Genomic DNA, 25,796 nt, shown 5'->3' with positions numbered 1-25,796 from the left:
ACCATCGTCCAGCGAATCCATCCATGGCTCCAGCTCCAGCCATGCCCTCCACCGCTTCCTCCGGCTGGCAGCTTAATTTACCGGCCTCCGCAAGTTGCTTCAGCTCGGAGAGCCTCTTGAAGACGCGCGGTGGTATTTAACATCCACAACTGAAATAGTAGACGTACGATAACATAGATACTCCCTCCGTTCACAAATTAAGATGTTTTGAATATTTCAAATTTGAACTATCACACTAAAACACAAACAATTACGTATATGTTAGAAGGGAGAGAGAGGATTAGTGGAATAGTTCATTATACTGCTTGAGCCTCGTGGGCATATATATAGGAGTACATGATCTACTTGAAGTACAAGTCAAGCCCGAATATTTCCTAGTCTAACCTGGAGTGGATATCAAGGCATGCACAACAGTGCGTATGCATCCGTTGTTTACAGCGGCGCATGCACATAGCTTAACCAACTCACGCATGCACATGCACATAGATTATCCATCCAACGAGCCATAGACTACTAACCAACAAACTAGCTTATCTATCCAACCAAGTCGTGATTATCGTAACAAACAAACAATGTATATATATATATATATGCAGTAGCAGGGGAGGGAGAGGAGGAGAGGATGAGCCAACCAACACAAATACAAAGCAGCAGCTTCACTTGCGAGTTGACACAGCGGCCGGCGATCTGTCCACCATGGACGGGCACATCAACCTAGGTGACCACCACTTCCTCGTCTGTCCTTCTTTTTCTTTTTTCCTTCCATATAAACTTCATGGATGTCCAGGTCATGCCAACTCGTACATATTATCTCAACGGAAGACACTAAATCAGCCACAAGAAGAGGCAGTAAAGGAGAAAGTCTCGGAGATAGGAAGTCCGTATGGAGTACAAGAGCTGACCAATATAGAGTACAAGAGCTGACCAATGTGGAGGCGTGGAGCAGACTGACAATGGAAATACACATGCTCATGCCTTTATTCTCCATGTTTGCTAAAAGAGAGCTGCCCAGGTCTCCTGTGTGTCTCTCTCTCTCCCCTTGCCCCCGTGCTCCTTTTTCCTTTCTCTCTCTCTCTCTCTCTCTCTCTGCTCTTCTCATCTCACCGTCGTACTTTGTTTACAGAAGCAACCATGGATGCTCCGCGTTCAAGGTGTACAAGGCCGATTTGGAGTGGTTCCCTCGCAAGCCTCTGCTATTCCCCACCTCTCACGGCGTTCTGCATCTAGATTGTTTTCTTCAGTGGCAGGAAGGTGAGTGAGAGGACCATATGTCAGGGTGTTTTGGTTTAAAGAGAGATAACTGGGGATGAGTTCACGACCATGTTCCTGCTAATTTTTGGCAATATGGTTCAGAGAGTGGTAACTATTTGGCCAAACAAACATCTTCCTGTCTTGATATGCCTTTTTATTTTTGGTTATTTGTGAGAACTTTTAGTACATGTCTTTGTTATAGCTAGAACTTCTGACAACTTTGAAGCAAGATTGTTCAAAGAAATTGTTCCATGGAATAGCTAAACGATAATGCTATTATTGATTTATGATACTCCCTCTGTCTCATAATATAAGAGCGTTTTTTTACACTAGTGTAATGTCAAAAACACTCTTATATTATGGGACGGAGGGAGTAGTTTGCATATACAGAAATAGATATATTCAAGCCTGTAATGGCTAACAGCCAAACTATTCTTGATACTCTTTTCCCCTTATCTTAAAATCATCATATACAAATTATAAGCTTTCTAACATCTGCATATTTCAGGTTTCCAAGGAGGTACAGAAAGCAAAGTTCAAACAATTCAGTGCAGCAGCAGCAACACCTCCAAGGTGAGAAATATGTGCCTATTTATCCTTCTTTGCTAGCTGTGTTCCTCTGCCGGGCATCGACCATGATCTCCATGTCGCCACTAAGGCCATGGCTCCTGGGATCCAGGACGCTGAGCTCGCATGGTCTAGGCCACTATCGATTTTTTTTCTCTTGGTCGATGGCCTCTTTCGCCTATGGTCGGATCTGTGCGTCAGCGTCCACAGGAGGATTAGGATCTGGCTGTGCTCCATGACCATCACAACCAAGCCGGGGAGCGCCAGAGATCACAACTTGAAAATTTTAACTGCAATATTTGTTGGTCAGTGTCCTCCTCTGAAATTGTTCGTAAGGTAGTGCTTTATTCTGTATAGCATCCTTGGAAGATTGTGTGGTGTGATGCTTTATTTATAAAGCGGGTGTAGAGCCCTTTTTGTTATTCTGTATAGCAAAGGGAAAGAGCCTCAATTTGGTATAGCAATGGGGGTGATCCTTCGTTGGAAGAAACATTGGTGTGAAACATATAGACTTACTGTTTTTTAATACTAGCATAGTGTTGGTTGTTAATTTTAAGTGTGTCATCAGTTTTTCAGCTAATGAAGTTATGCTCACGACATGGAGGACTTCAAGGACAACCTACCTGATTAGTGAACTAGGCCATTTACTATACAAATAGTTATTTTGTTACAAGTTACGCCTGTTGCTTCTAAATACTACACTTTTGGTTGCATTTTGCAACTAAGGACAACACAAGCAGACTCTAAAACATTCGAGCAATGCCCAAGGTTAGGCCTTTTTTCCACTATTGTGAACATGGACGTTGAGTAGGTAATTTTTTTTTGCGAGGGACGTTGAGTAGGTAATTGCTCCTAAAAGAAACCTAATTAATGTAGTGTTGAACCTAATTTTGAGATGATTTTTATTCTACCATTGTACAGTGCACATTAGCATCGTCTAAATACATATGTCTCTTGGGGTTTCTTTTTGGTGGCAAATTGATTCTTGCAATCATAGCGGAAAGGCCAGCAATAAGGCACTTTAGACTGATGAAACTTGCATAAGTATTCCTCTTTGTGATACGATTTCACCAAAAGTTTCAACATTGAGATGTTTTTACTTAGTTAAAGCCCGAACTGAGGCACCCACCCATACATGTATAAGCTCCAAAAACATAAAACAATATGCAAAGAAATTTTTCAGCTTTCGGGCTATAAGCATTAGACATTTTCATAAGAAATGCTGAATGTTAGTATCAATTGAATCAATTTGACCTTAACGCAGTGCAGGTACTGTTAAATCTGTAGTTGTAATTTATTCATCTGTAACTTGATTTTCTTTTCACTTCTGTTTTTATAAATTCATGTAGTCATCTATAATAATGATTTTTTTTCTTTTGAGAGAGAAATTGTGTGTCTGCTCTGGTTTCAGTTTTACCGTCAGCTCCTTCCAATCCGTAACTACTTATAGACTACTTCATACGGATGGGTTTGCAACTTTGTGTACAGAATGCTTCAACACTTCTATTTTCTATAGGACTTGGATTAATAATCTCCAACAATATGGTCATGCTTCTTATATTCTCTTTCAGTTCTAAATACATTTGTGCTTTTCTCTATGTTGTACTACTAAACTATGTGTGATAGACTAAACATAAAAATATGACGGGGTGTTGGTTTCAGCCACAGAAAGAATTGATTTGGAGAACAAAGGGAATTTTCGGCGGACGAAGAACTCGCTCGAGATGCTCCAGTGATGATTTTATATAGCGTTTTATCTAAACCTGGGTTCCTTCTTTAAGACTGGGCAGTGCCATATGATGTGAAGCCGGTGTAATAAATTTTTCATTTGGCATCGGTGGTGATGTGGCAACCTTTTAGACAATTTGGCACCTGTAACACAGTGGAAAACCTCATACGAGGTGGTTGCCTTCTTGGTTGTTGCGGCTTCTGAATTAAGTGTACCACTATGTTTAAAACGCCATGATCAGAAGTTGTGGTGGGGGTACCGATTGACTCTTATTACATGACTATTCCTAAGATTGATTCTTATTGGGTCAGGGGCATGTGATTTCGTTCTCCCAGTGCAACGCACGGGCCCTTTTGCTAGTCACACTAAAACACAAACAACAACATATATGTTAGAAGGGAGAGAGAGGATTGGTGGAATAGTTCATTATACTGCTTGAGCCTCGTGGGCATATATATAGGAGTACATGATCTACTTGGAGTACAAGGCAAGCCCGAATATTTCCTAGTCTAACCTATGTTTCCTAATACAATCACGTTACTCAACATCCCCCCCCCCCCCCAGTCACAACGGTAGCAACGCAGACGGTGAGACTGGAGAAGAATCCGAAGGCAAGCCGACGGACAACCCCCCACAGTTGTAACGGTCGATGCATCGCGGAGTCGTGGCTGGAATGGAAACCAACGAGGTTGCTCAAGCAGGCGGTAGCCCTTTGTGCCGGTTGTCGATGTAGCCAAGAGCGTGGGTAGTGGAGCCGTGGTCGAGGTAGCCGTGCGAAGAATGCCGTGGTCGATGTCGAGTCGGGGTGGCCGGTGTCGAGGAAGTCGCCGTGGAGCCGCGGGCGCAAGAGGGCGCCGAGTTAGCATGGGCGCAGTGGTGTCGAAGTAGGGGTGCGCCGGGAAGAAAATGTTGTTGACGACGCGTCGCGGCGGGTTTGCCAAGCCCGGGGACACATCGTGGACGAAGGCACGCACCGGTGTTGCCAGCACCGGGCATGCGTAGACGGACGAAGACGAAGTTGATGAAGCGCCGACCAGGCTTGCCAGGCCCGGGGACACGTCGTGGATGAAGGCACGCATCGGTGTTGCCAGCACCGGGCATGCGTAGACGAGGGACCTGCACGAGCTGTACGAAGACGAAGGGGGTGGACGGGCGGCGGCGACTACGAAGGTAACGGCGGCTGCGGCCAAAGAAGAGCGGCGGCGGCGGCTAGGTTAGGAGTGCGGTGGCGGTGCTCGAAGGAGGCGAAGGACCCTGACAGCGTGACGATGACCGGCGCGGACTGTGGCGTTCCCGCGCCAAGGGAGACGGCGTGGCGCATACCACGGGAGGTCGACGCGCGGTGACGGCGGAGTGGACCACGGGCCGCGACGCTACGGCCCGAAGGGGCGACGCAACGGCGGCAGGCGGGACGGGGCGACGGCGGGGACCACGGGCCGCGACTCTGCGGCCCGAAGGGGCGACGCAACGGCGGTTCGCGAGTTGGTGCAGCCACGGGGACGGCCTTAGGACGGCGGTGCGGACCGCGTGCCACGCTCGCTACGGCCCGATGGGGCGACGCAGCGTCGGCGCGAGGGTCGGTGCAGCCACGGGACAACCTGGAGCGGATGGCCTCGGGGCGGCGCGTGACCGCGGGCCGCGACACTACAGCCCGAAGGGGCGACGCAGCGGTGACGAGGGTCGGTGCAGCCGGGAAAAGAGCCACGGGGCGGCGGCGCTGTGGCCCGACGGGGCGATGCAGCGGCAGCCCGTTGCTCGATCGGTGGAGGGGTGCGCCGAACTCGGGGACGATCTTCACGGGACCTGCGGAGGCGCGCGTAACCAACAGGCCAGGTCGGTCGCACGACATAGATGAGGCGGATCGCGGCGGGGAGCGGGTGATCAAGCCGATCACGCGCGAGGTCGGGGACGCCGCTCGATGGAGGCGTGGTGGCGGCGGAGTCTGGGATGAGGCCGGCGACGACGGACGGCATGGGACGTCGTGCGGACGAGCTTGTCAGCACCGGCACCCCGGCTGCCAAAGCAGCGCCGGCGCCCGGGCAGCGATGCCCGAGCGACCAACGGAGCAGCGACGCCCGAGTTGAGGCAGCCGACGAGCCTGATGCAGCCGTCCCGACGCAGCTGAAGACGAGGCCGGCGAGGTAGACCGCCGGGCCACCGTGCAGACGCGACGGAGGCGGGTGACATGGATCGATGGGCGGGCCGGTGCGCTAGCGACGGCTATGATTGGCCGTCGCATGGCGCGAGGCCGCCGGGTCGGGGCGATGCAGGTGTCCTAGTTGGAGCAGGGCGGTGATGGCCGGCGTAAGGCGACGCGCGGACCGACGCGCAGACGGTGGCTGGCCCGGACGGGCCGACTCGGCGCGCGTGGCCACCGGGTCGGAGGAGAGGCCGGCTGGTCGCGCCGGGGTCGGAGTAGAGGCGGACGGGGGTCGACGGCGGCGGTGGGCGACGCAAACCGATCAAGATTAGATCGGAAAACCAAAAAGAAAAACGCCGACCAAAATGACCCGCGAGAGAGCAAAAAAAAAACCCAAAGCAAGGGCTCGGGAAAAGACTCTCTAGAGCAGCCGGCCAACATGGCCGGCGGACGAACCCTAGGTACGGGCGGCGCGGCCCCCGGTGGCGGTCATGTTGGCCGACCGCCCCGGGGGCGGCGCGCGGGTCCGGAAGCGGCGGTGGCTAGGGTTTGGATCGTGATTAGACTGATACCATATTAGAAGGGAGAGATGATTGATGGGATAGTTCATTATACTGCTTGAGCCTCGTGGGCATATATATAGGAGTACCTGATCTACTTGGAGTACAAGGCAAGCCAGGATATTTCCTAGTCTAACCTATGTTTCCTAATACAATCACGTTACTCAACAATATAAACTGAAATGAGTGAACAAACACGCTAAATCGTGTCTATAATATATACATCCAATTTGTGAACAGAGGGAATAGTTCACAACTAGCACACACAAATGCAAACAGGTAATGCAAAATACAAACATCCTGAATATGAAAACACGACCCAGTCTCAGTCTTACAATAAGCGTTCTAAAAGCCACAGTTTGAAACAATCAATAGGCAAATATCATGACAAGCAAAAGCACACCAACACCAATAGTAGCAGGATGCTTTTGTAGGTGGAGGTGGAAGTAGCAGCAAAGGGTCCCGTAGTGCTTCTTGAAACATCAGAGGAAACCCGGATGGTATAGTAGATCAGCAACAGAGGAAACACTGGTTGTACATGTAGTGAAGCTTGTTTCTTCCTTCCAGCAGGTGACCTACATAACCAACAACATACGAACATTTTAGAAGTTGTACGATTAGAGATGAGGAAACCAGAGTAGTGGTAGTACTAGTTAGTTGGCAGGTGCGTGGATATAGCTTACGTATGTATACATTGCCGACCACTATGGCAAGTCAACATCGGAGAGTATGCTGCCATTGTGTCCCTTCAATTGCCGAAAATTGGCGCAACAGCATCAAGAATTCATTGCTGATTTCGTAGAAGACTAGACGCTGTAGGGGCACGAGGAACTCAATGCCAGGTGAGACCTCCATCAAGCTGCTGAGGTTGATCAAGTATAATTTTTCCAGGCTTGCCATGGCACCTTGTTGTATTTGTAGCTGATTCAGATTAGGCAGATCTATTAGATAGAGAATCTTTAGCTTTGGAAACCACCCCGTGAAAAATGCCAGCTGCTCTCCATTATATGCTTTGGTGAAATCTAGAAATGTTAAGTTTGACAAACAAGAAAGAGATGGCAGGGGTTCTTCTATCAACTGTGACCAAGACAGAACTAATTCATGCAAGTCCTGTCCCCCAGAAGCTTGGAAGAGAGGAGACTCCTCCAACGCCCCTTCCGCTAGACGGCCCCTCAAACATAGCTTTTGCAGGTTTGGCAGGAGGACATTCAACAATAGAACCTCGTTTTCATCGCTTGCACTCACAGATAAGTCGGACAAAGATTGCATCTGAAACAAAGACTCACTGATGCGTCCACTGCAGATTCCCTTCACATTCCATAACCTCAAGCTTCTTAGTTGCCTCAGCGCCCCTAAATGTCTAAGAGACTCATCCTGTAATTCCAATGCTTGTAGCGTCTGCAAATTTATTAGATTTCCAAGACCATTAGGAACACGCACACCACGACAACATTGCAACCCTCTCCAATATGGGTCAATTGTTTTCTCAGCTAATAAGTGCCTAAGCTTCTTCAGTTTCACAATCCCACTAGGCAACTCATGTATATCAGATCGAGAAAGGTCCAATATCAACAAATTTGAAAGCTTCTCAACAGACTTCGGGAGCATCTTCACTTTTGTATTACGCAAACCCAAATGGCGGAGATTAAAAAGATCTCCAGTAGCATCTGGAATCTTCTCGATGGGTAGACCACTTAGGCCCCGTTCGGAAGTACGCCAGCTTCCGGAAATAGCTGGCTTCCAGCTTCTCGCTGGCTTTCCGCTTCTCAGAAAACGCGTTCGGCTGGCACTGAGATACTTCGGAGTGGCATTCCTATGTAATTTCGAGGAACTCAGAAAACGTTTCGACACTGTAGCACTTCGGGGTGGCATTCCCATGTAATTTCTAGCTGTGTGTTCTTTTGAGATAGAGAAAACGTTTCGACACTGTGGCACTTCGGGGTGGCATTCCATGTAATTTCCAGCATCTCCAACTTCTCATTTTTCACGAAGCTGGGCGAAGGCTGCTCCTTGGCTCCGCGATAATTTGCACTGCTAGCGACTCGATCTCCAGAAGCTGGATTCTAGGAGCTGAACCGTTCGTGTGGCTTCTCGCTTGCTTCTCGCGAAGCTAGAAGCTGGAGGAGATCCGAACGGGGCCTTAATTCCAGTACTGTCATGTATCTTGACTCCTTACATAGAAGAGGTAGTAGAGTGGGTGATAGCATGCTACTGTCCAGTGCAATGAAAGTTCGAAGTTGGTGTATACTAGAAAATGACTGTTGAACACCCTTATTTAGTTTGTGCATTACCAATCGATGTCCATCCTGTTGGGGAACGTAGCAGAAATTCAAAATTTTCTACGCATCACCAAGATCAATCTATGGAGTAATCTAGCAACGAGGGGAAGGAGAGTGCATCTACATACCCTTGTAGATCGCTAAGCGGAAGCGTTCAAGTGAACGGGGTTGATGGAGTCGTACTCATCGTGATCCAAATCACCGATGATCCTAGTGCTGAACGGATGGCACCTCCGTGTTCAACACACGTACATCCCGGTGACGTCTCCTACGCCTTGATCCAGCAAGTGGAGAAGGAGAGGTTGGGGAAGACTCCATCCAGCAGCAGCACGACGGCGTGGTGGTGATGGAGGAGCATGGTACTCCAGCAGGGCTTCGCCAAGCACCGCAAGACGAGGAGGGAGATGGGTAGGGCTGCGCCAACAGGGAGATTGAATCGCGTGTTGGGCTGCCCCTTTGCTCAAGTATATATAGGGGGAGGGGAGGGGCTGCTCCCCCACCTAGGGTTCCCTCCCTAGGGGTGGCGGCAGCCCCCAGATCCCATCTGGGAGGCGGCCAAGGGGGAGAGAGAGGGGGGCGCACCTAGGGTGGGCCTTAGAGCCCATCTGCGCCTAGGGTTTGCCCCCTCTCCTCTTGAGGACGCCTTGGGCCTTGGTGGGAGGCGCCCCAGCCCACCTAGGGGCTGGTCCCTTCCCACTATTGGCCCATGTAAGCCTCCAGGGCTGGTGGCCCCACCTGGTGGACCCCCGGACCCTTCCGGTGGTCCCGGTACACTACCGGTGATGCCCGAAACACTTCCGGTGGCCAAAACCATACTTCCTATATATTAATCTTTACCTCCGGACCATTCCGGAACTCCTCGTGACATCCGGGATCTCATCCGGGACTCCGAACAACATTCGGTAACCATGTATATCTATTCCCTATAACCCTAGCGTCATCGAACCTTAAGTGTGTAGACCCTACGGGTTCGGGAGTCATGCAGACATGACCGAGACAACTCTCCGATCAATAACCAACAGCGGAATCTGGATACCCATGTTGGCTCCCACATGCTCCACGATGATCTCATCGGATGAACCACGATGTCGAGGATTCAATCAATCCCGTATTCAATTCCCTTTGTCTAGCGGTACGATACTTGCCCGAGATTCGGTATCCCGATACCTTGTTCAATCTCGTTACCGGCAAGTCTCTTTACTCGTTCCGTAACACATCATCCCGTGATCAACTCCTTGATCACATTGTGCACATTATGATGATGTCCTACCGAGTGGGCCCAGAGATACCTCTCCGTTTACACGGAGTGACAAATCCCAGTCTCGATTCGTGCCAACCCAACAGATACTTTCGGAGATACCTGTAGTGTACCTTTATAGCCACCGAGTTACTTGTGACGTTTGGCACACCCAAAGCACTCCTACGGTATCCGGGAGTTGCACAATCTCATGATCTAAGGAAATGATACTTGACATTAGAAAAGCTTTAGCATACGAACTACACGATCTTTGTGCTAGGCTTAGGATTGGGTCTTGTCCATCACATCATTCTCCTAATGATGTGATCCCGTTATCAACGACATCCAATGTCCATGGTCAGGAAACCGTAACCATCTATTGATCAACGAGCTAGTCAACTAGAGGCTTACTAGGGACATGGTGTTGTCTATGTATCCACACATATATCTGAGTTTCCTATCAATACAATTCTAGCATGGATAATAAACGATTATCATGAACAAGGAAATATAATAATAACCAATTTATTATTGCCTCTAGGGCATATTTCCAACAATCTCCCACTTGCACTAGAGTCAATAATCTAGTTCACATCGCCATGTGATTAACACTCACAGGTCACATCACCATGTGACCAACATCCAAGAGTCTACTAGACTCAATGATCTAGTTCACATCACTATGTGATTAACACTCAAAGAGTTCTGGGTTTGATCATGTTATGCTTGTGAGAGAGGTTGTAGTCAACGGGTCTTGCCATATTCAGATCCCTATGTATTTCGCAAAACTTTATGTCATATTGTAGATGCTGCTACCACGTTCCACTTGGAGCTATTCCAAATTGTTGCTCCATTATACGTATCCGGTATCTCTACTAAGAGCTATCCGGATAGGTGTTAAGCTTGCATCGACGTAACTCTTTATGTCGAACTCTTTATCACCTCCATAACCAAGAAATATTTCCTTATTTCTCTAAGGATAATTTTTGACCGCTATCCGGTGATCAACTCCTAGATCACCTTTGTACCCTCTTGCCAGACATGTGGCAAGGCACACATCAGGTGCGGTACTCAGCATGGCATACCGTATAGAGCCTATGACAAGAACATAGGGGACGACCTTCGTCCTTCCTCTTTCTTCTGCCGTGGTCAAGCTTTGAGTCTTACTCAACTTCACACCTTACAACTCAGGTAAGAACCCCTTCTTTGACTGATCTATTTTGAACTCCTTCAAAAACATGTCAAGGTGCGCGTTCTTTGAAAGTATCATCAGACGTCTTGATCTATCTCTATAGATCTTGATGCCCAGTATGTAAGCAGCTTTATCCAGGTCTTCCTTTGAAAATTACTCTTCAAACAACCGTTTATGCTTTCCAGAAATTCTACATTATTTCAGATCAACAATATGTCATCCACATATACTTATCAGAAATATTGTAGTGCTCCCACTCACTTTCTTGTAAATACAAGTTTCTAGCAAACATTGTATAAACCTAAAAGCTTTGATCACTCCATCAAAGCATATATTCTGATTCCGAGATGCTTGCTCTAGTCCATAGAAGGATTGCTGGAGCCAGCATACCTTTTAGCATCCTTAGGATCGACAAAACCTTTTATTGTATCACATACAACTTTTCTTACGAAAACTGGTAAGAAAACTTGTTTTGACATCCATCTGTAAGATTTCATAATCGAAAAATACAGCTAATGCTAACATGATTCCGACGGACTTAAGCATCGCTACGGGTGACAAATTCTCATCGTAGTCAACTCCTTGAACTTGTGAAAAGACTCTTTCCCACAAGTCGAGCTTAATAGACGGTAACATTACCGCCCACGTCTGTCTTCTTCTTAAAGACCCATTTATCTCAATGGCCTGCCGATCACCGGGCAAGTCCATCAAAGTCCATACTTTGTTCTGATATATGGATCCAATCTCGGATTTCATGGCTTCTAACCATTTGTCGGAATACGGGCCCACCATCGCTTCTCCATAGCTCGTAGGTTCATTGTTGTCTAACAACATGATATCTTAGACAGGATTACCGTACCACTCAGGAGTAGTACATATCCTTGTCGACCTACGATGTTCGATAGCAACTTGATCTGAAGCTTCGTGATCACTATCATTAACTTCCTATTCAACAGACGTAGGTGCCACAGAAAACATCTTTCTGTGTTGCATCACTTTCTGGTTGAAATAAAGGTTCAACAACCTCATCAAGTTCTATCATCCTCCCACTCAATTCTTTCGAGAGAAACTCCTTCTCGAGAAAGGACCCGTTCTTAGCGACAAACAATTTGCCCTTGGATCTGAGATAGAAGGTATACCCTACTGTCACCTTTGGGTATCCTATGAAGATGTGTTTGTCCGCTTTGGGTTCGAGCTTCTCCGGCTGAAGCCTTAAGCATCGCATCCCCAAACGTTAAGAAACGACAACTTTGATTTCTTGCCAAACCAATGTTCTTATGACGTCGTCTCAACGGACTTAGATGGTGTCCTATCTAAAGTGAATGCAGCTGTCTCTAACGCATAACCTCAAAATGAAAACGGTAGATTGATAAGAGACATCATAGATCGCACCATATCTCATAAGGTTCGATTACGATGTCCGGCCACACCATAACCCAATGGTGTTCCAGGTGGATTCAACTGTGAAACAATTCCACAATATCTTAAGTGTTTGCCAAACTCATAACTCAGATATTCTCATTGATTAGATCGTAGGAATTTGATCTTCTTGTTATGATGATTCTTAACTTCACTCTGAAATCGCTTAAACTTTTCAAACGTTTCAGACTTGTGCTTCATTAAGTAAATATACCTATATCTACTCAAATCGTCAGTGAAGATGAGAAAATAGCGATATCCACCGCACGCTTCAATTCTCATTGGATCACACGCATCAGCATGCATGATCTCCAACAAGTCACTTGCCCGTTTCATTGTACCTGAAAACGGGGTCTTAGTCATCCTGCCCATGAGGCATGGCTCGCATGTGTCAAGCGATTCAAAATCAAGTGACTCCAAACATCCATCGACATGGAGTTTCTTCATGCATCTTACGCCAATATGACCTAAGCGGCAGTGCCACGAGAAAGTGGTACTATCATTATTAACTCTACATCTTTTGGCGTGAACATGTGTATTACCACGACCGAGATTCAATGAACCATTCACATAGGGTGCATGACCATGAAAGGTATCATTCATGTAAACAGAATAACCATTATTCTCTAACTTAAATGAATGACCGTATTGCAATGAACATGATCTAATCATATTCATGCTCAACGTAGACACCTGATAACATTTATCTAGGTTCAATACTAATCCCGAAGGTAGATGGAGCATGCGATGGTGATCTCATCAACTTTGGAAATACTTCCAACACACATCGTCACCTCGCCCTTAGCTAGTCTCCATTTAGTCCGTAGCTTTTGCTTCAAGTCACCAATAATAGCAACTGAACCGGTATCCAATACCCAGGTGCTACCAGGAGTACTAGCGAGGTACACATTAATAACACGTATATACTTTGTTGAAGTTGCCAGCCTTCTTATCTACCATGCATTTGGGGTAATTCCGCTACCAGTGACCGTCCCCTTTACAATAGAAGCACTTAGTCTCGGGTTTGGGTTCAACCTTGGGTTCCTTTACTGGAGCGGCAACTGGTTTGCCATCCATGAAGTTTCCCTTCTAGCCCTTGCCCTTCTTGAAACCAGTGGTCTTATTAAACCATCAACACTTGATGCTCCTTCTTGATTTCTATCTTTTGCGGTCTTAAGCACCGCGAACAGCTCCGGGATCAACTCCATCCCTTGCATGTCATAGTTCATCACGAAGATCTAGTAGCTTAGTGATAGTGGCTAGAGAACTCTATCAATCACTATCTTATCTGGAAGTTTAACTCCCACTTGATTTAAGTGATTGTAGCACCCAGACATTCTGAGCACATGCTCACTAGCTGAGCTATTCTCCTCCATCTTGTTGGCAAAAGAACTTGTCAGAGGTCTCACACCTCTCAACACGGGCATGAGCCTGAAATCCCAATTTCAGCTCTTGGAACATCTGATATGTTCTGTGGCGTTCAAAACGTCATTGGAATCCCGATTCTAAGCCGTAAAGTATGGTGCACTAAACTATCAAGTAGTCATCAGGATGTGTCTGTCAGGTGTTCACAACATCCACAGACGACGTTGTAGGGGTTTACACATTGAGCGGTGCATCAAAGACGTAAGCCTTCTGTGTAGCAGTGAGGACACTCCTCGGACTACGGACCTAGTCCGCATCATTGCTTACAATATCTTTCAACTTGGTCTTTCTCTAGGAACGTATTGAAACAGGGAGCTACAAGGTGAGCTATTTATCTACAACATATTTGCAAAGACAATTTAGACCATGTTCATGATAATTGAGTTCATTTAATGAACTCCCACTCAGATAGACATCCCTCTAGTAATCTAAGTGAAACATGATCCGAGTCAACTAGGCCGTGTCCGATCATCACGTGAGACGGACTAGTCAACATCGGTGAACATCTTCATGTTGATCGTATCTTCTATACGACTCATGCTCGACCTTTCGGTCTTCCGTGTTTCGAGGCCATGTCTGTACATGCTAGGCTCGTCAAGTCAACCTAAGTGTTTTTGCTGTGTAAATCTGGCTTACACCCGTTGTATTCGAACGTTAGAATCTATCACACCCGATCATCACGTGGTGCTTCGAAACGACGAACCTTCGCAATGGTGCACAGTTAGGGGGAACACCTTTCTTGAAATTTTAGTGAGGGATCATCTTATTTAAGCTACCGTCGTTCTAAGCAAATAATATGTAAAACATGATAAACATCACATGCAATCAAATAGTGACATGATATGGCCAATATCATTTTGCTCCTTTTGATCCGCATCTTCGGGGCTCCATGATCATCGTTGTCACCGGCATGACACCATGATCTCCATCATCGTGTCTTCTTGAAGTTGTCTCATCATCTATTACTTCTACTACTATGGCTAACGCTTTAGCAATAAAGTAAAGTAATTACATGACGTTTAAGTTGACACGCAGGTCATAAATAAATTAAGACAACTCCTATGGCTCCTGCCGGTTGTCATACTCATCGACATGCAAGTCGTGATTCCTATTACAAGAACATGATCAATCTCATACATCACATATATCATTCATCACATCCTTTTGGCCATATCACATCACAAGGCATATGCTGCAAAAACAAGTTAGACATCCTCTAATTGTTGTTGCAAGTTTTTACGTGGCTGCTATAGGTTTCTAGCAAGAACGTTTCTTACCTACGCCAAAACCACAACGTGATATGCCAATTTCTATTTACCCTTCATAAGGACCCTTTTCATCGAATCTGATCCGACTAAAGTGGGAGAGACAGACACCCGCTAGCCACCTTATGCAACTAGTGCATGTCAGTCGGTGGAACCAGTCTCACGTAAGAGTACGTGTAAGGTCGGTCCAGGCCGCTTCATCCCACGATGCCGCCGAATCAAGATAAGACTAGTAACGGCAAGTAAATTGACAATATCGACGCCCACAACTGCTTTGTGTTCTACTCGTGCATAGAAACTACGCATAGACCTAGCTCATGATGCCACTGTTGAGGAACGTAGCAGAAATTCAAAATTTTCTACGCATCACCAAGATCAATCTATGGAGTAATCTAGCAACGAGGGGAAGGAGAGTGCATCTACATACCCTTGTAGATCGCTAAGTGGAAGTGTTCAAGTGAACGGGGTTTATGGAGTCGTACTCGTCGTGATCCAAATCACCGATGATCCTAGTGCCGAACGGACGGCACCTCCGTGTTCAACACACGTACAGCCCGGTGACGTCTCCTACGCCTTGATCCAGCAAGGGGAGAAGGAGAGGTTGGGGAAGACTCCATCCAATAGCAGCACGACGGCGTGATGGTGGTGGAGGAGCGTGGTACTCCAGCAGGGCTTCGCCAAGCACCGCAAGACGAGGAGGGAGAGGGGTAGGGCTGTGCCAACAGGGAGATTGAATCGTGTGTTGGGCTGCCCCTTTGCTCAAGTATATATAGGGGGAGGGGAGGGGCTGTGCCCCCACCTAGGGTTCCCTCCCTAGGGGTGGCGGCAGCCCCCAGATCCCATCTGGGAGGCGGCCAAGGGGGAGAGAGAGGGGGCACACCTAGGGTGGGCCTTAGAGCCCATCTGCGCCTAGGGTTTGCCCCCTCTCCTCTTGAGGATGCCTTGGGCCTTGGTGGGAGGCGCCCCAGCCCACCTAGGGGCTGGTACCTTCCCACTATTGGCGCATGTAAGCCTCCGGGGCTGGTGGCCCCACCTGGTGGACCCCCGGACCCCTTCGGTGGTCCCGGTACACTACCGGTGATGCCCGGAACACTTTCGATGGCCAAAACCATACTTCCTATATATTAATCTTTACTTCTGGACCTTTCTGGAACTCCTCGTGATGTTCGGGATCTCATCCGGGACTCCGAACAACATTCGATAACCACGTATATCTATTCACTATAGCCCTAGTGTTATCGAACCTTAAGTATGTAGACCCTACGGGTTCGGGAGTCATGCAGACATGACCGAGACAACTCTCCGGTCAATAACCAACAACGGGATCTGGATACCCATGTTGGCTCCCACATGCTCCACGATGATCTCATCGGATGAACCACGATGTCGAGGATTCAATCAATCCCGTATTCAATTCCCTTTGTCTAGCGGTAAGATACTTGCCCGAGATTCGATCGTCGGTATCCCGATACCTTGTTTAATCTCGTTACCGGCAAGTCTCTTTACTCGTTCCGTAACATATCATCCCGTGATCAACTCCTTGATCACATTGTGCACATTATGATGATGTCCTACCGAGTGGGCCCAGAGATACCTCTCCGTTTACATGGAGTGACAAATCCCAGTCTCGATTCATGCCAACTCAACAGACACTTTCCATATATAAATCTTTACCTCCGGACCATTCTGCAACTCCTCGTGATGTCCGGGATCTCATCCGGGACTCCGAACAACATTCGGTAACCGCGTACATACTTTCCCTATAACCCTAGCGTCATCGAACCTTAAGTGTGTAGACCCTACGGGTTCGGGAACCATGCAGACATGACCGAGACAACTCTCCGGCCAATAACCAACAGCGGGATCTGGATACCCATGTTGGCTCCCACATGTTCCACGATGATCTCATCGGATGAACCACGATGTCAAGGACTTAATCAATCCCGTATACAATTCCCTTTGTCTAGCGGTACGATACTTGCCCGAGATTCAATCGTCGGTATCCCGATACCTTGTTCAATCTCGTTACCGGCAAGTCTCTTTACTCTTTTCGTAACACATCATCCCGTGATCAACTCCTTGATCACATTGTGCACATTATGATGATGTCCTACCGAGTGGGCCCAGAGATACCTCTCCGTTTACACGGAGTGACAAATCCCAGTCTCGATTCGTGCCAACCCAACAGACACTTTCGAAGATACCTGTAGTGTACTTTTATAGCCACCCAGTTACGTTGTGACGTTTGGCACACCCAAAGCACTCCTACGGTATCCGGGAGTTGCACAATCTCATGGTCTAAGGAAATGATACTTGACATTAGAAAAGCTATAGCATACGAACTACACGATCTTTGTGCTAGGCTTAGGATTGGGTCTTGTCCATCACATCATTCTCCTAATGATGTGATCCTGTTATCAACGACATCCAATGTCCATGGTCAGGAAACCATAACCATCTATTGATCAACGAGCTAGTCAACTAGAGGCTTACTAGGGACATGGTGTTGTCTATGTATCCACACATGTATCTGAGTTTCCTATCAATACAATTCTAGCATGGATAATAAACGATTATCATGAACAAGGAAATATAATAATAACCAATTTATTATTGCCTCTAGGGCATATTTCCAACACATCCATCTCAAGAGAACCCCCACAATTATCCTCATATGTAACACCAAAATGGTTCTTCTTGCACAAGTCAACTGCCAATTTACGTAAGATATCGTGCATTCTGAATTCTTTCATCCTACCAAATGAGTTCCTCTCAACAAGTTGTAAAATGTTCCTATCAATCAACTCCTTCAAATAGCCTTCTGCCACTTCTTCTAATGTGCTTTCACCCCTTCCCTCAATGAACCCCTCAGCTATCCATAACCTTACAAGTTCCTTCCTTTTGGGAAGATGGTCTTCTGAAAATAAGCTGCAGTACAAGAAACAACTTTTCAAGTGTGTTGGAAGGTAGATGAAGCTCAGATGTAAAACATTCCTTATCTGATCGAGCCTCGAATTATTATTTAGCTCCCAATTCAACTGACCATTTATTATTCTCCATTCTTCCACAGTTTTCTCACGCACACGCAAGAGGCTACCAACTAACACAATAACAAGAGGCAAGCCTTTGCATTTTCTAACTATTTGCTCAAACCAAGACTTCAACTCCACGGGACATTCATGGTTGGTATCTCTTGGAAAGGCTTTCTTACAAACGAGATCCCATCCCTTGTCTTCTGGTAAAGCTTCCAATGTTAAGATGTGTCCTCGAGAGGCCAGTGCAGCAACATCACATTCTCTTGTTGTGATTATTAGTATACTGCCCTTATCATTATGAATAAGCACCCTAGACATTTCATCAAATGCTTCTGGAGTCCAAATATCATCCAATATGATTAAATACTTGTGTTGTTCTAGAAACTTGTTCAATGTCTCCTCAAGGCATGTGATGTCCATACCTGTAGTGTTTGATAGAATGTTGGCTTTATTATCTTTGGAAAGTTCCTTACTTCTATTCCTTAAGACATCCTCTCTAGAATACGTTTGAGAGATGGAGACCCAAGCATGGCACTGGAATCTCTCTCTCTCCTTCTTGTAGACATTTCTAGCTAAAGCTGTTTTACCGAGTCCTCCCATTCCAAGCAGCGCAATCACCGAGCATTTCAAATCATCACCTGCCAACCACTGTTCAAGTCTTTCTCTGTTTTTATCCACTCCCACTATATCTTCATCAAGGGAACGTGAGAAGTTTGCTAGATCTTTGGACCTCTTGACAATATAATTCAAGTTGCTAGTATCCCCATTGATTGTCACTGGAACAAAACAGTTTTTTGTCTCGGACAAGTGTGAAAGGTCTTTCTCTATTTCCTTCACCTTGAAAGCTATCCGGTTCAAATAAAGCATAGATCTCGGCTTTTTGCATCCTTTCTTCAGGTAAAAGCAACATCCTATATCATGTTCCCGACCAACTAGACACAGGTACTCATCCACTACATCCTCCATCACATGTGCTACTTTCCTCGCCTCCTCCAACCAGCCCTCATACACTTGATTGTTGCGGTTTTGTATGCCCATTTGGCAGAGAACATCATGCATTATGCGAAGCTCACTAGCAACATGGCCCATGTTGCCTTGTAGCTCTAGCAGTTGTGTCCTGTACTTCGCAAATTGTGTGTTTGCCTGGTCTACCACTCTAGTCGCCAAGGCTATTCCAATCTTCTTAATGGTCAGAAAAATCACAATCTCCGCCATTATTTTCCGAGAATTGCCAATAATTCACTACTGTGTGGTGGTCTAGCTGTATATTTTCCACAATACCATTGCAATGGCCACTGCAAAATGATGTGATACATTAACCTGACTATTAATGCATTGCGCTAGTAACAAGCACTTGTGAAAATATTTCAAAAATCTCAAACCACAATGGAAAGGTGAAATACACATCTTCTCTCAACGTAATCCTCATAAACCACAATGCCAAAGTAATACTCATAATGATTTCACAATTAACTTATCTAACTCTAACTTACGTAATGTCGTAATCAAACAAAATAGTACTTATGACAGGCAGGTCCATGAGAATTCTAAAGCACTAGAGACTGTGCTATAGTCGAATGTGATAAACTTACTGTTACTGACCAGAAAAAATGAGTGATACTAAATAACTGACCATGCATGCTCCGCTTCGAAATAGAGATATCTCAGCTTAAAAGTCCCCCAAATAAGTAGTCAAGTAGTCAACTGTAGCAAACTTAATTTTACTAACTGACAAGTAGGGCTGGACACGAGCCGAGCCGAGCCGAGCTTGATCCGAGCCTGGCTTTGGCTCGCTCTGGAGCGGCTCGGCTCGGCTCGCTCAGCCAACGAGCTCACTTTAGGCGGCTCGGCTCGTTTTTGCAATGGCTCGGCTCAGACCGAGCCGGCTCGTGAGCCAGCTAGCGCCACAACATCTGGGAGGCAGCAGAACCTGTTTTTACAGACCATTTTTGATCTTCTATAGCAATTAAACCCATAATTTGTAAAAGAAGCACTTTTTATTATTAAAAATGTAACATCTAGCAGTCTATGGTTTAAAAAAATGATCATAGTGATGAAAAATAAGCTTTTTTCTATGAAAAGTGTAGAAATTGAACAAATATGACTAAGAAAGAATTGGGCATCATTGCTTTTGAATTTTGGACAGCTCCTCCTTTGAACTTTATACGGCAAAAATATTGAACGTTGACAGCCAAACAATGCAATTCTGCATAGCATAACACTTAGTGCTTTGACATCAAAATGAGAATCTTCCTCCTCAAACAGAGTATCTTACTCACCCTCTTCCTCCTCATTCTCTTCCTCTTCATAATCCTTCTCTCCTTGCTTATCATGCTCCATTGCCTAGCACAGAAAAACAGCACACACATGAGCTTGGACACGCATATATTTGACTTTTTGATAGCAAGAAGAGCACATCCATGAGCTTGTACAAACATATATTTGACTCTTGGATACCAAAAACAGCATATACATGAGCCTGTGCAATCTTATATTTGACTTTTGGATACCAAAAACAACACATACATGAGCTTGAACACACATATATTTAACCTTTGGATAGCAAAAACAGCAAAAACATGAGCTTGGACACACATATTTGGCACAACCATACCGGTGAAGATGTAGTCTCCCTCTCGGAGTCGTTTGCGAAGCCGTTGGCAGCGGCGATCGTGGCACACACGCTGGCGTCGGCGGGGTCAGCGAGATGTCAAGGCGGTGGAGTTTTTTTTTACCCGTAATAACAACTTGGCGAGCGGGACAATGCCGTAATTCCTTGGCCCGCTTCCTTGGCAGCGACACAGCCCTTGCCCTTCCCCTTCTGCTTCCTGGGGTAGGCGGCTTAGTCTTCATAATGGAGACCAAGCACCTCTCTTTCTCCTTCTCCTCCTCCTCTCCTTTCCCTTTTCCTTGTCCATTCTTGCGACAGTGGGGCTCTTCACACATCAGCAAAGAACAAATGGTCAATCATCAACAAAAAGTTAAATAGATAATAACCAGTCTACACAATCCAGCACAAATAAATTCATCCATCCATCTAATAAATTGGTGCAGCATCCATCCTAGCTAGCGGCACTTCTCCAGCCAACGAGCACAAGCATCCATCCATCAAATTCGCCTAGCATTCATCCATAGCTTTTCCTAGCTAGCTGCACTCTCCAGCCGACAGCCACAAGCATCCATCCATCCATGATCCATCCATAAAATTCGTGCGTGTGTGCGCGCCGGTGCAGGGAGCTAGGGCTAGGGATGGGAAGGAGAGAGGAGATCGCTTACCTGCCTGTGTCGTTCAACGAGAAACCAGGGGAGACGCGTCCGCCTGCGTCCGTTGTGGTGAGGGAAGGCGGCGTTGCCCATCGCCGTCGATGCCGAGCCCCATGAGTCCAGCTTGCGGCGCGGCGAAGAGGGGTGGCGGCGCCGGGCGGAGAAAGGGAGAAGGGTGAGGAAACTGCGTTGCGTGCGTGCTCTCTCTGTTGCGACCTAATGCGATGCGAGGCCGACGGGATTGGGCTGGGCCTCAACGAGTCACCGAGCTGGACCGGGCGAAACTCGGCTTGGCTCGTTCGAGAGTCGGGCCTATTTTCATAGCTCGGCTCGTCTAATTATCCTATCGGGCCGAGCTGTAACGGGCCGAGCTGGAGCGAGCTTCGAGCCGAGCCTAAAAGCTCGCTCGGACGTCCAGCCCTACTGACAAGAACGAGTGACAGGGAAATGACCTTTCATACATGCATCGTTTCTGTATAGGATATCTCACTTAAAATGCCCCCAAGGTTTGAAAATACCAATCTGCCATACCAGCTAGCTCGCCAATATGAGAACTCTGCTTTTGGATAGTTCGCTAATGTGATCGTTCCAGGTAACTTAGTTCTCTATTTCCTCACTGTCTATCTAATATATCAGATGTATTGCAGGAACAAATAGCTGCAAGAAACAACATACATGCTTTTTATTTGAACTGAAGGAGATTCTTCCGAGTACAACCTTAAGATAGCCAGAAAACTAGGGAAGGACAACACACCTTCCTCTTCGTAGGTTAGGCCCAGGTTAGTCTTGTTAACCACCTTCTGCGCTTCTGAATCTGAAACCATCACAACAATCTTGAAAAGAAGGTACTTGATGCTTGGCTGGTCTTCTTGTCACTGAAGCTTCATCGTTAAGATCCTGAGTCCTTATGGAGACATGGGTATAACTCAGCGCGTGGTAGCTTGTAACCGATGACAAGTGGCTGGATTTGATCTTCAAATCCTCCTTGTTCCTTTTAGCAGTGAAAACCAGAGAATCACCACCATACCTGGCTTATAATGGCAAGGAAAACTGCTTATTTTTCTGTAGCTCAGGCTACACGGTACCCTTTATCTTTGCCATCCATTTATGCATCAAGATCCGTGCAAACACATTTGTCTTTTTTGTTTCTCTCAAACGACACAACATATGAACTTCAAATTTTGCAAAACAACAATACATTCTAACTACAATATAGGAAAAAACTTTCAGATTTTTTCATGCATTTTAAATACTTGAAATAATATTTTTATTCAAAGAAAATCTCATTTTGTATATTTATATCAGACCCAAAAATCTGAAAGTTTTTTCACATATTGATGTTCTAATGTTTATTCAGTCTGCAAAGTTTGAAGTTCATATGTTGTTTCATTTTCGAGAAACAAAAAAGAGAAATCTTCTTGTTGTTAGTTAGTTGGAGAGTACGGATCTTAAAGTAAGGCTGTAGGGTTGAGGATAAGAGGTTCCATGTAGCCCGAGCTACAAAGAAACTTTGTGATCCACTAAGCTACCCAGGATATTTACAAGAGAACTAGGAACAAAACCAAATCAAGGTCAACACACCTGGCTTTTAATCGATGTAGATCCAGCAAGATTTGGACCTGTGGTGGCCTCCTCCTTGCGCACTTCAGGATCTGAAATCACCAAACAGTGTCATGGCTTGGTGATTGGGGAACGCTTAGTCTAGTTGTTGAAGCCATCAAGAAGCAGCCAAACAACCAGACAAAGCTCATACGACCCTAATGTGTTTCTGAGAAAAGCTGGAATGATGATCGACAAACTCTTGCTTCTCTCACCAACCCAATAATTGCTCTTACCAACCCTTGAGATTTCTTAATCCAAACTTTGGAGAACAACTCAAGATGACCAGCTCAAGGAGGGCATCAGGAAGCAGGCATCTTTAGTATAAAATGACACCATCCTAGTATTATGTATGCCGTAGTACCTGTCTCCACTCACCATGAAATTGTTATTAAATAGAAAACTTTGGGTCTTTGTGGATAGTTTAAGGATGATAGTTGGTGATGGCAGCAGGTGAAGCTGTACAAAATGAGCAACTCCGGATGCTGAATTTGGTTCATTGTTCAGGGTCGGCGGCCGCTAAGAAATACAAAAATGCGCAATTTTGTTCTTCAGAAGTGTCCCCACTGTAGGTAAATGAGATCGATAGCATGTTTCCACCGACATTGCGCCTTAATTTCCTCGAGGTAGTATCCCGTCTGACCACAATTGCCATATGACACGTTTTATTTTTTCACTAGAAGCAACATCAAATCAAGTCAAATAATTTGCCGTGGCTAATACTGGTAATCAAAGCTTACAGATCAAGAGGGCAACGCTTTGGGGGGTGCTTAATAATTAATTAAAGGTCGAGCTCGTGGTTACAGAGGACAAAAATAAAACCACGGCGGAGGTATCAGTATGACCTCCGGCACGAGCTCCCGCACTCGTATTGTAGGTCGTCTATTGCTCTTTTACTTTAGCAGCTTTGCGTTGGTTAAAAAAACCATCGTCAAGAAAGAGTCATCCCTTGCGAGCCCTTCTTCGAGCAACATCATTTCTCTCCCGAGTGGGAAGATATGATCCCTAAAATCTGGGAAGAACTTTGAAGGATGGGCGTCAAGGAAAAGAAGCGGTAGGACGTGAAGCCTGGAGAAGAGAAGAAAGAGGAGTATGAAAAAGAGAAGAAGGAAGAAAAGGAAGATGAGTATCATCCAAACCCCTACATGTACAATATTCAAGGATCGATCTCTTCCTAGATCTCCTCTGGTGCTTGCACCACGTGAACGTGAGAAGGAAGCACCAACCCCTGATGAGATAAATGAGAAGATCAACGAACTAGAGAAAGTTTCCAGAGCATGTGTTGATACAATTGGTGAAGTGATAGATGCTTATTGGATGATGAGCAAAAACCTTGAGAACAAGGTCGATGGTCTCTATATAATAAGATTGATGCCTTTGCTGATGCCACTACTAAGCTTTCTCTAGAGACTGAATTTGTAATGAAGGTGTTCTGTGAGCAGTAGAAGAAAATTTTAGGCATGCCATCTCGCTTCAATTGTTACTCTCACATGCACCATGAACAACGACAATCGACAACCTATTATGTCGAGGAAGCAAGTTCCATGATCAAGACTGAAGATGCTGCACCACAAAGTTTCCACTATCTGCACTCACGAGATGCAGCTATCACAAAAAGCGTAGAATTTCTCTAACAGAAAATGTACATGTTCAGGATCGAAACAATCTTCTGTACTGGCCTTGTTCAAGCTCTGCCTCATTCGCGAATGAGCCGACACAGGTAGGTTCTGGGTAAGTTCGTCTCTTCTCCCGTTTTTCCTTTGTTCTTTTTTGTTTTGTTTTTTCTCCTATTATTATTTTTGAAATATTGTAAATACATATATTTAAAATCATAAAAACAAATATAAAACTGAAATTGTGAATTTAATAAAAGTTAACGCAATGTAAACCAATTTTAGCTTAATTCAAAAATGTTGGTAGTGTATTAATAAAAAAATTGTGACATTTTTAAAATGTTCAGACGTTTCAAAAAATATATTTAAAATTATGAAAATGCAATCATATATTTAAAAAAATGTTAAGCGTATATAAAATAAATGTTTCAAGTGTATATGAAAAATACTGAAAGCATGCAAACATATTAGTAAATTTAAAAAATGTTCACACGTTTCAGAATATGATAATCATGTATTTCAAAAATGATAATCATGTATTTCAAAAATGATAAATGTATAGCGAATACATTTTTCAGATATATATGAAAAATGTACATCATTTATGCAAAAGTAGACATAAAAACATTTTAAAATAATATTAATTGTGTATTTCAAATATGTTTAACATATATAGTATAATTTCTTTTCACATGTACATGAAGAAAGCAAAGAGAAAACAAAAGAAACCGATGCAAACAACACACAGAATACGAAAAAAATCACTCAAAAATGTTCTACAACCAATGGAAAACCATAAAGAAAACACACATAAAAAGAAAGAAGGAAAGAAAAATAAATAAAAAACCAAAAGAAATCAATGAAAACCGTAGAAGAAAGAAAACCCGAAGAAAAGTGAATAAAAAAAGGAAGAAAAGAAAACACCAATAAAGACCGAGAAAAACAAAGACAATCATTGTAAATGGAAGGAAACATAAGTTATAACGAAGAAAAACAAAACCCAAAGAAAACCGATGAAAAAACAAAAAGAACAAAACCTTTAAACTAATTAAAAAGAAATTAAGATTTTTTTTGAGTGGTAAGAAATTAAGACAGAAAACCCAAATAAAACTGGAGCAGCGAATCCTACTCTAGTGGGCCAGCCTGCTGGCACTGCGCCTGATGCGAGTGAAGCTACCGTCTCGCTATAATCGAGATATAGTTCTCACGATTTGGTGGGCC

The 25,796-nt window shown here is 45.3% G+C and overlaps 1 protein-coding gene and 1 long non-coding RNA gene across 2 annotated transcripts; both read right to left on the bottom strand.

Moving 5' to 3' along the window:
• Positions 1-6,425: 6,425 nt before the first annotated feature.
• LOC123154683 (disease resistance protein RPM1-like) lies at positions 6,426-22,376 on the bottom strand. The gene is made up of 6 exons (XM_044573344.1): positions 22,118-22,376; positions 19,381-19,394; positions 17,704-18,936; positions 8,387-8,553; positions 6,931-7,940; positions 6,426-6,822 (listed from the first exon to the last, which is right to left on the bottom strand). Exons 1-5 carry the CDS (start codon positions 22,185-22,187, stop codon positions 6,962-6,964), a joined length of 2,463 nt encoding a protein of 820 aa, XP_044429279.1. The 5' UTR covers positions 22,188-22,376; the 3' UTR covers positions 6,426-6,822; positions 6,931-6,961.
• Positions 20,201-21,664, bottom strand: LOC123154684 (uncharacterized). Its single transcript, XR_006476989.1, has 3 exons — positions 21,376-21,664; positions 20,714-21,035; positions 20,201-20,442 (listed from the first exon to the last, which is right to left on the bottom strand). It is a non-coding gene; the product is annotated as an uncharacterized lncRNA (long non-coding RNA).
• Positions 22,377-25,796: the final 3,420 nt, after the last annotated feature.

The sequence above is a fragment of the Triticum aestivum genome, chromosome 7A (genome assembly GCF_018294505.1).
Source record: "Triticum aestivum cultivar Chinese Spring chromosome 7A, IWGSC CS RefSeq v2.1, whole genome shotgun sequence".
NCBI classification, from domain to species: domain Eukaryota; kingdom Viridiplantae; phylum Streptophyta; class Magnoliopsida; order Poales; family Poaceae; genus Triticum; species Triticum aestivum.
This window is presented reverse-complemented; position numbering and strand designations above follow the sequence as displayed.

Bases quoted from the DNA above. Each gene is read 5' to 3' on its own strand.
- LOC123154683 (XM_044573344.1), bottom strand. From the start codon at position 22,187: ATGGTTTCAGATTCAGAAGCGCAGAAGGTGGTTAACAAGACTAACCTG. The intron at 8,554-17,703 runs GTGTTGGAAATA...GTTCCCCAACAG, and splicing joins GGGGTTCTCTTGAGATGGAT to GATGGACATCGATTGGTAAT. The intron at 7,941-8,386 runs GCCCCGTTCGGA...ACGGGGCCTAAG, and splicing joins ATGACAGTACTGGAATTAAG to TGGTCTACCCATCGAGAAGA.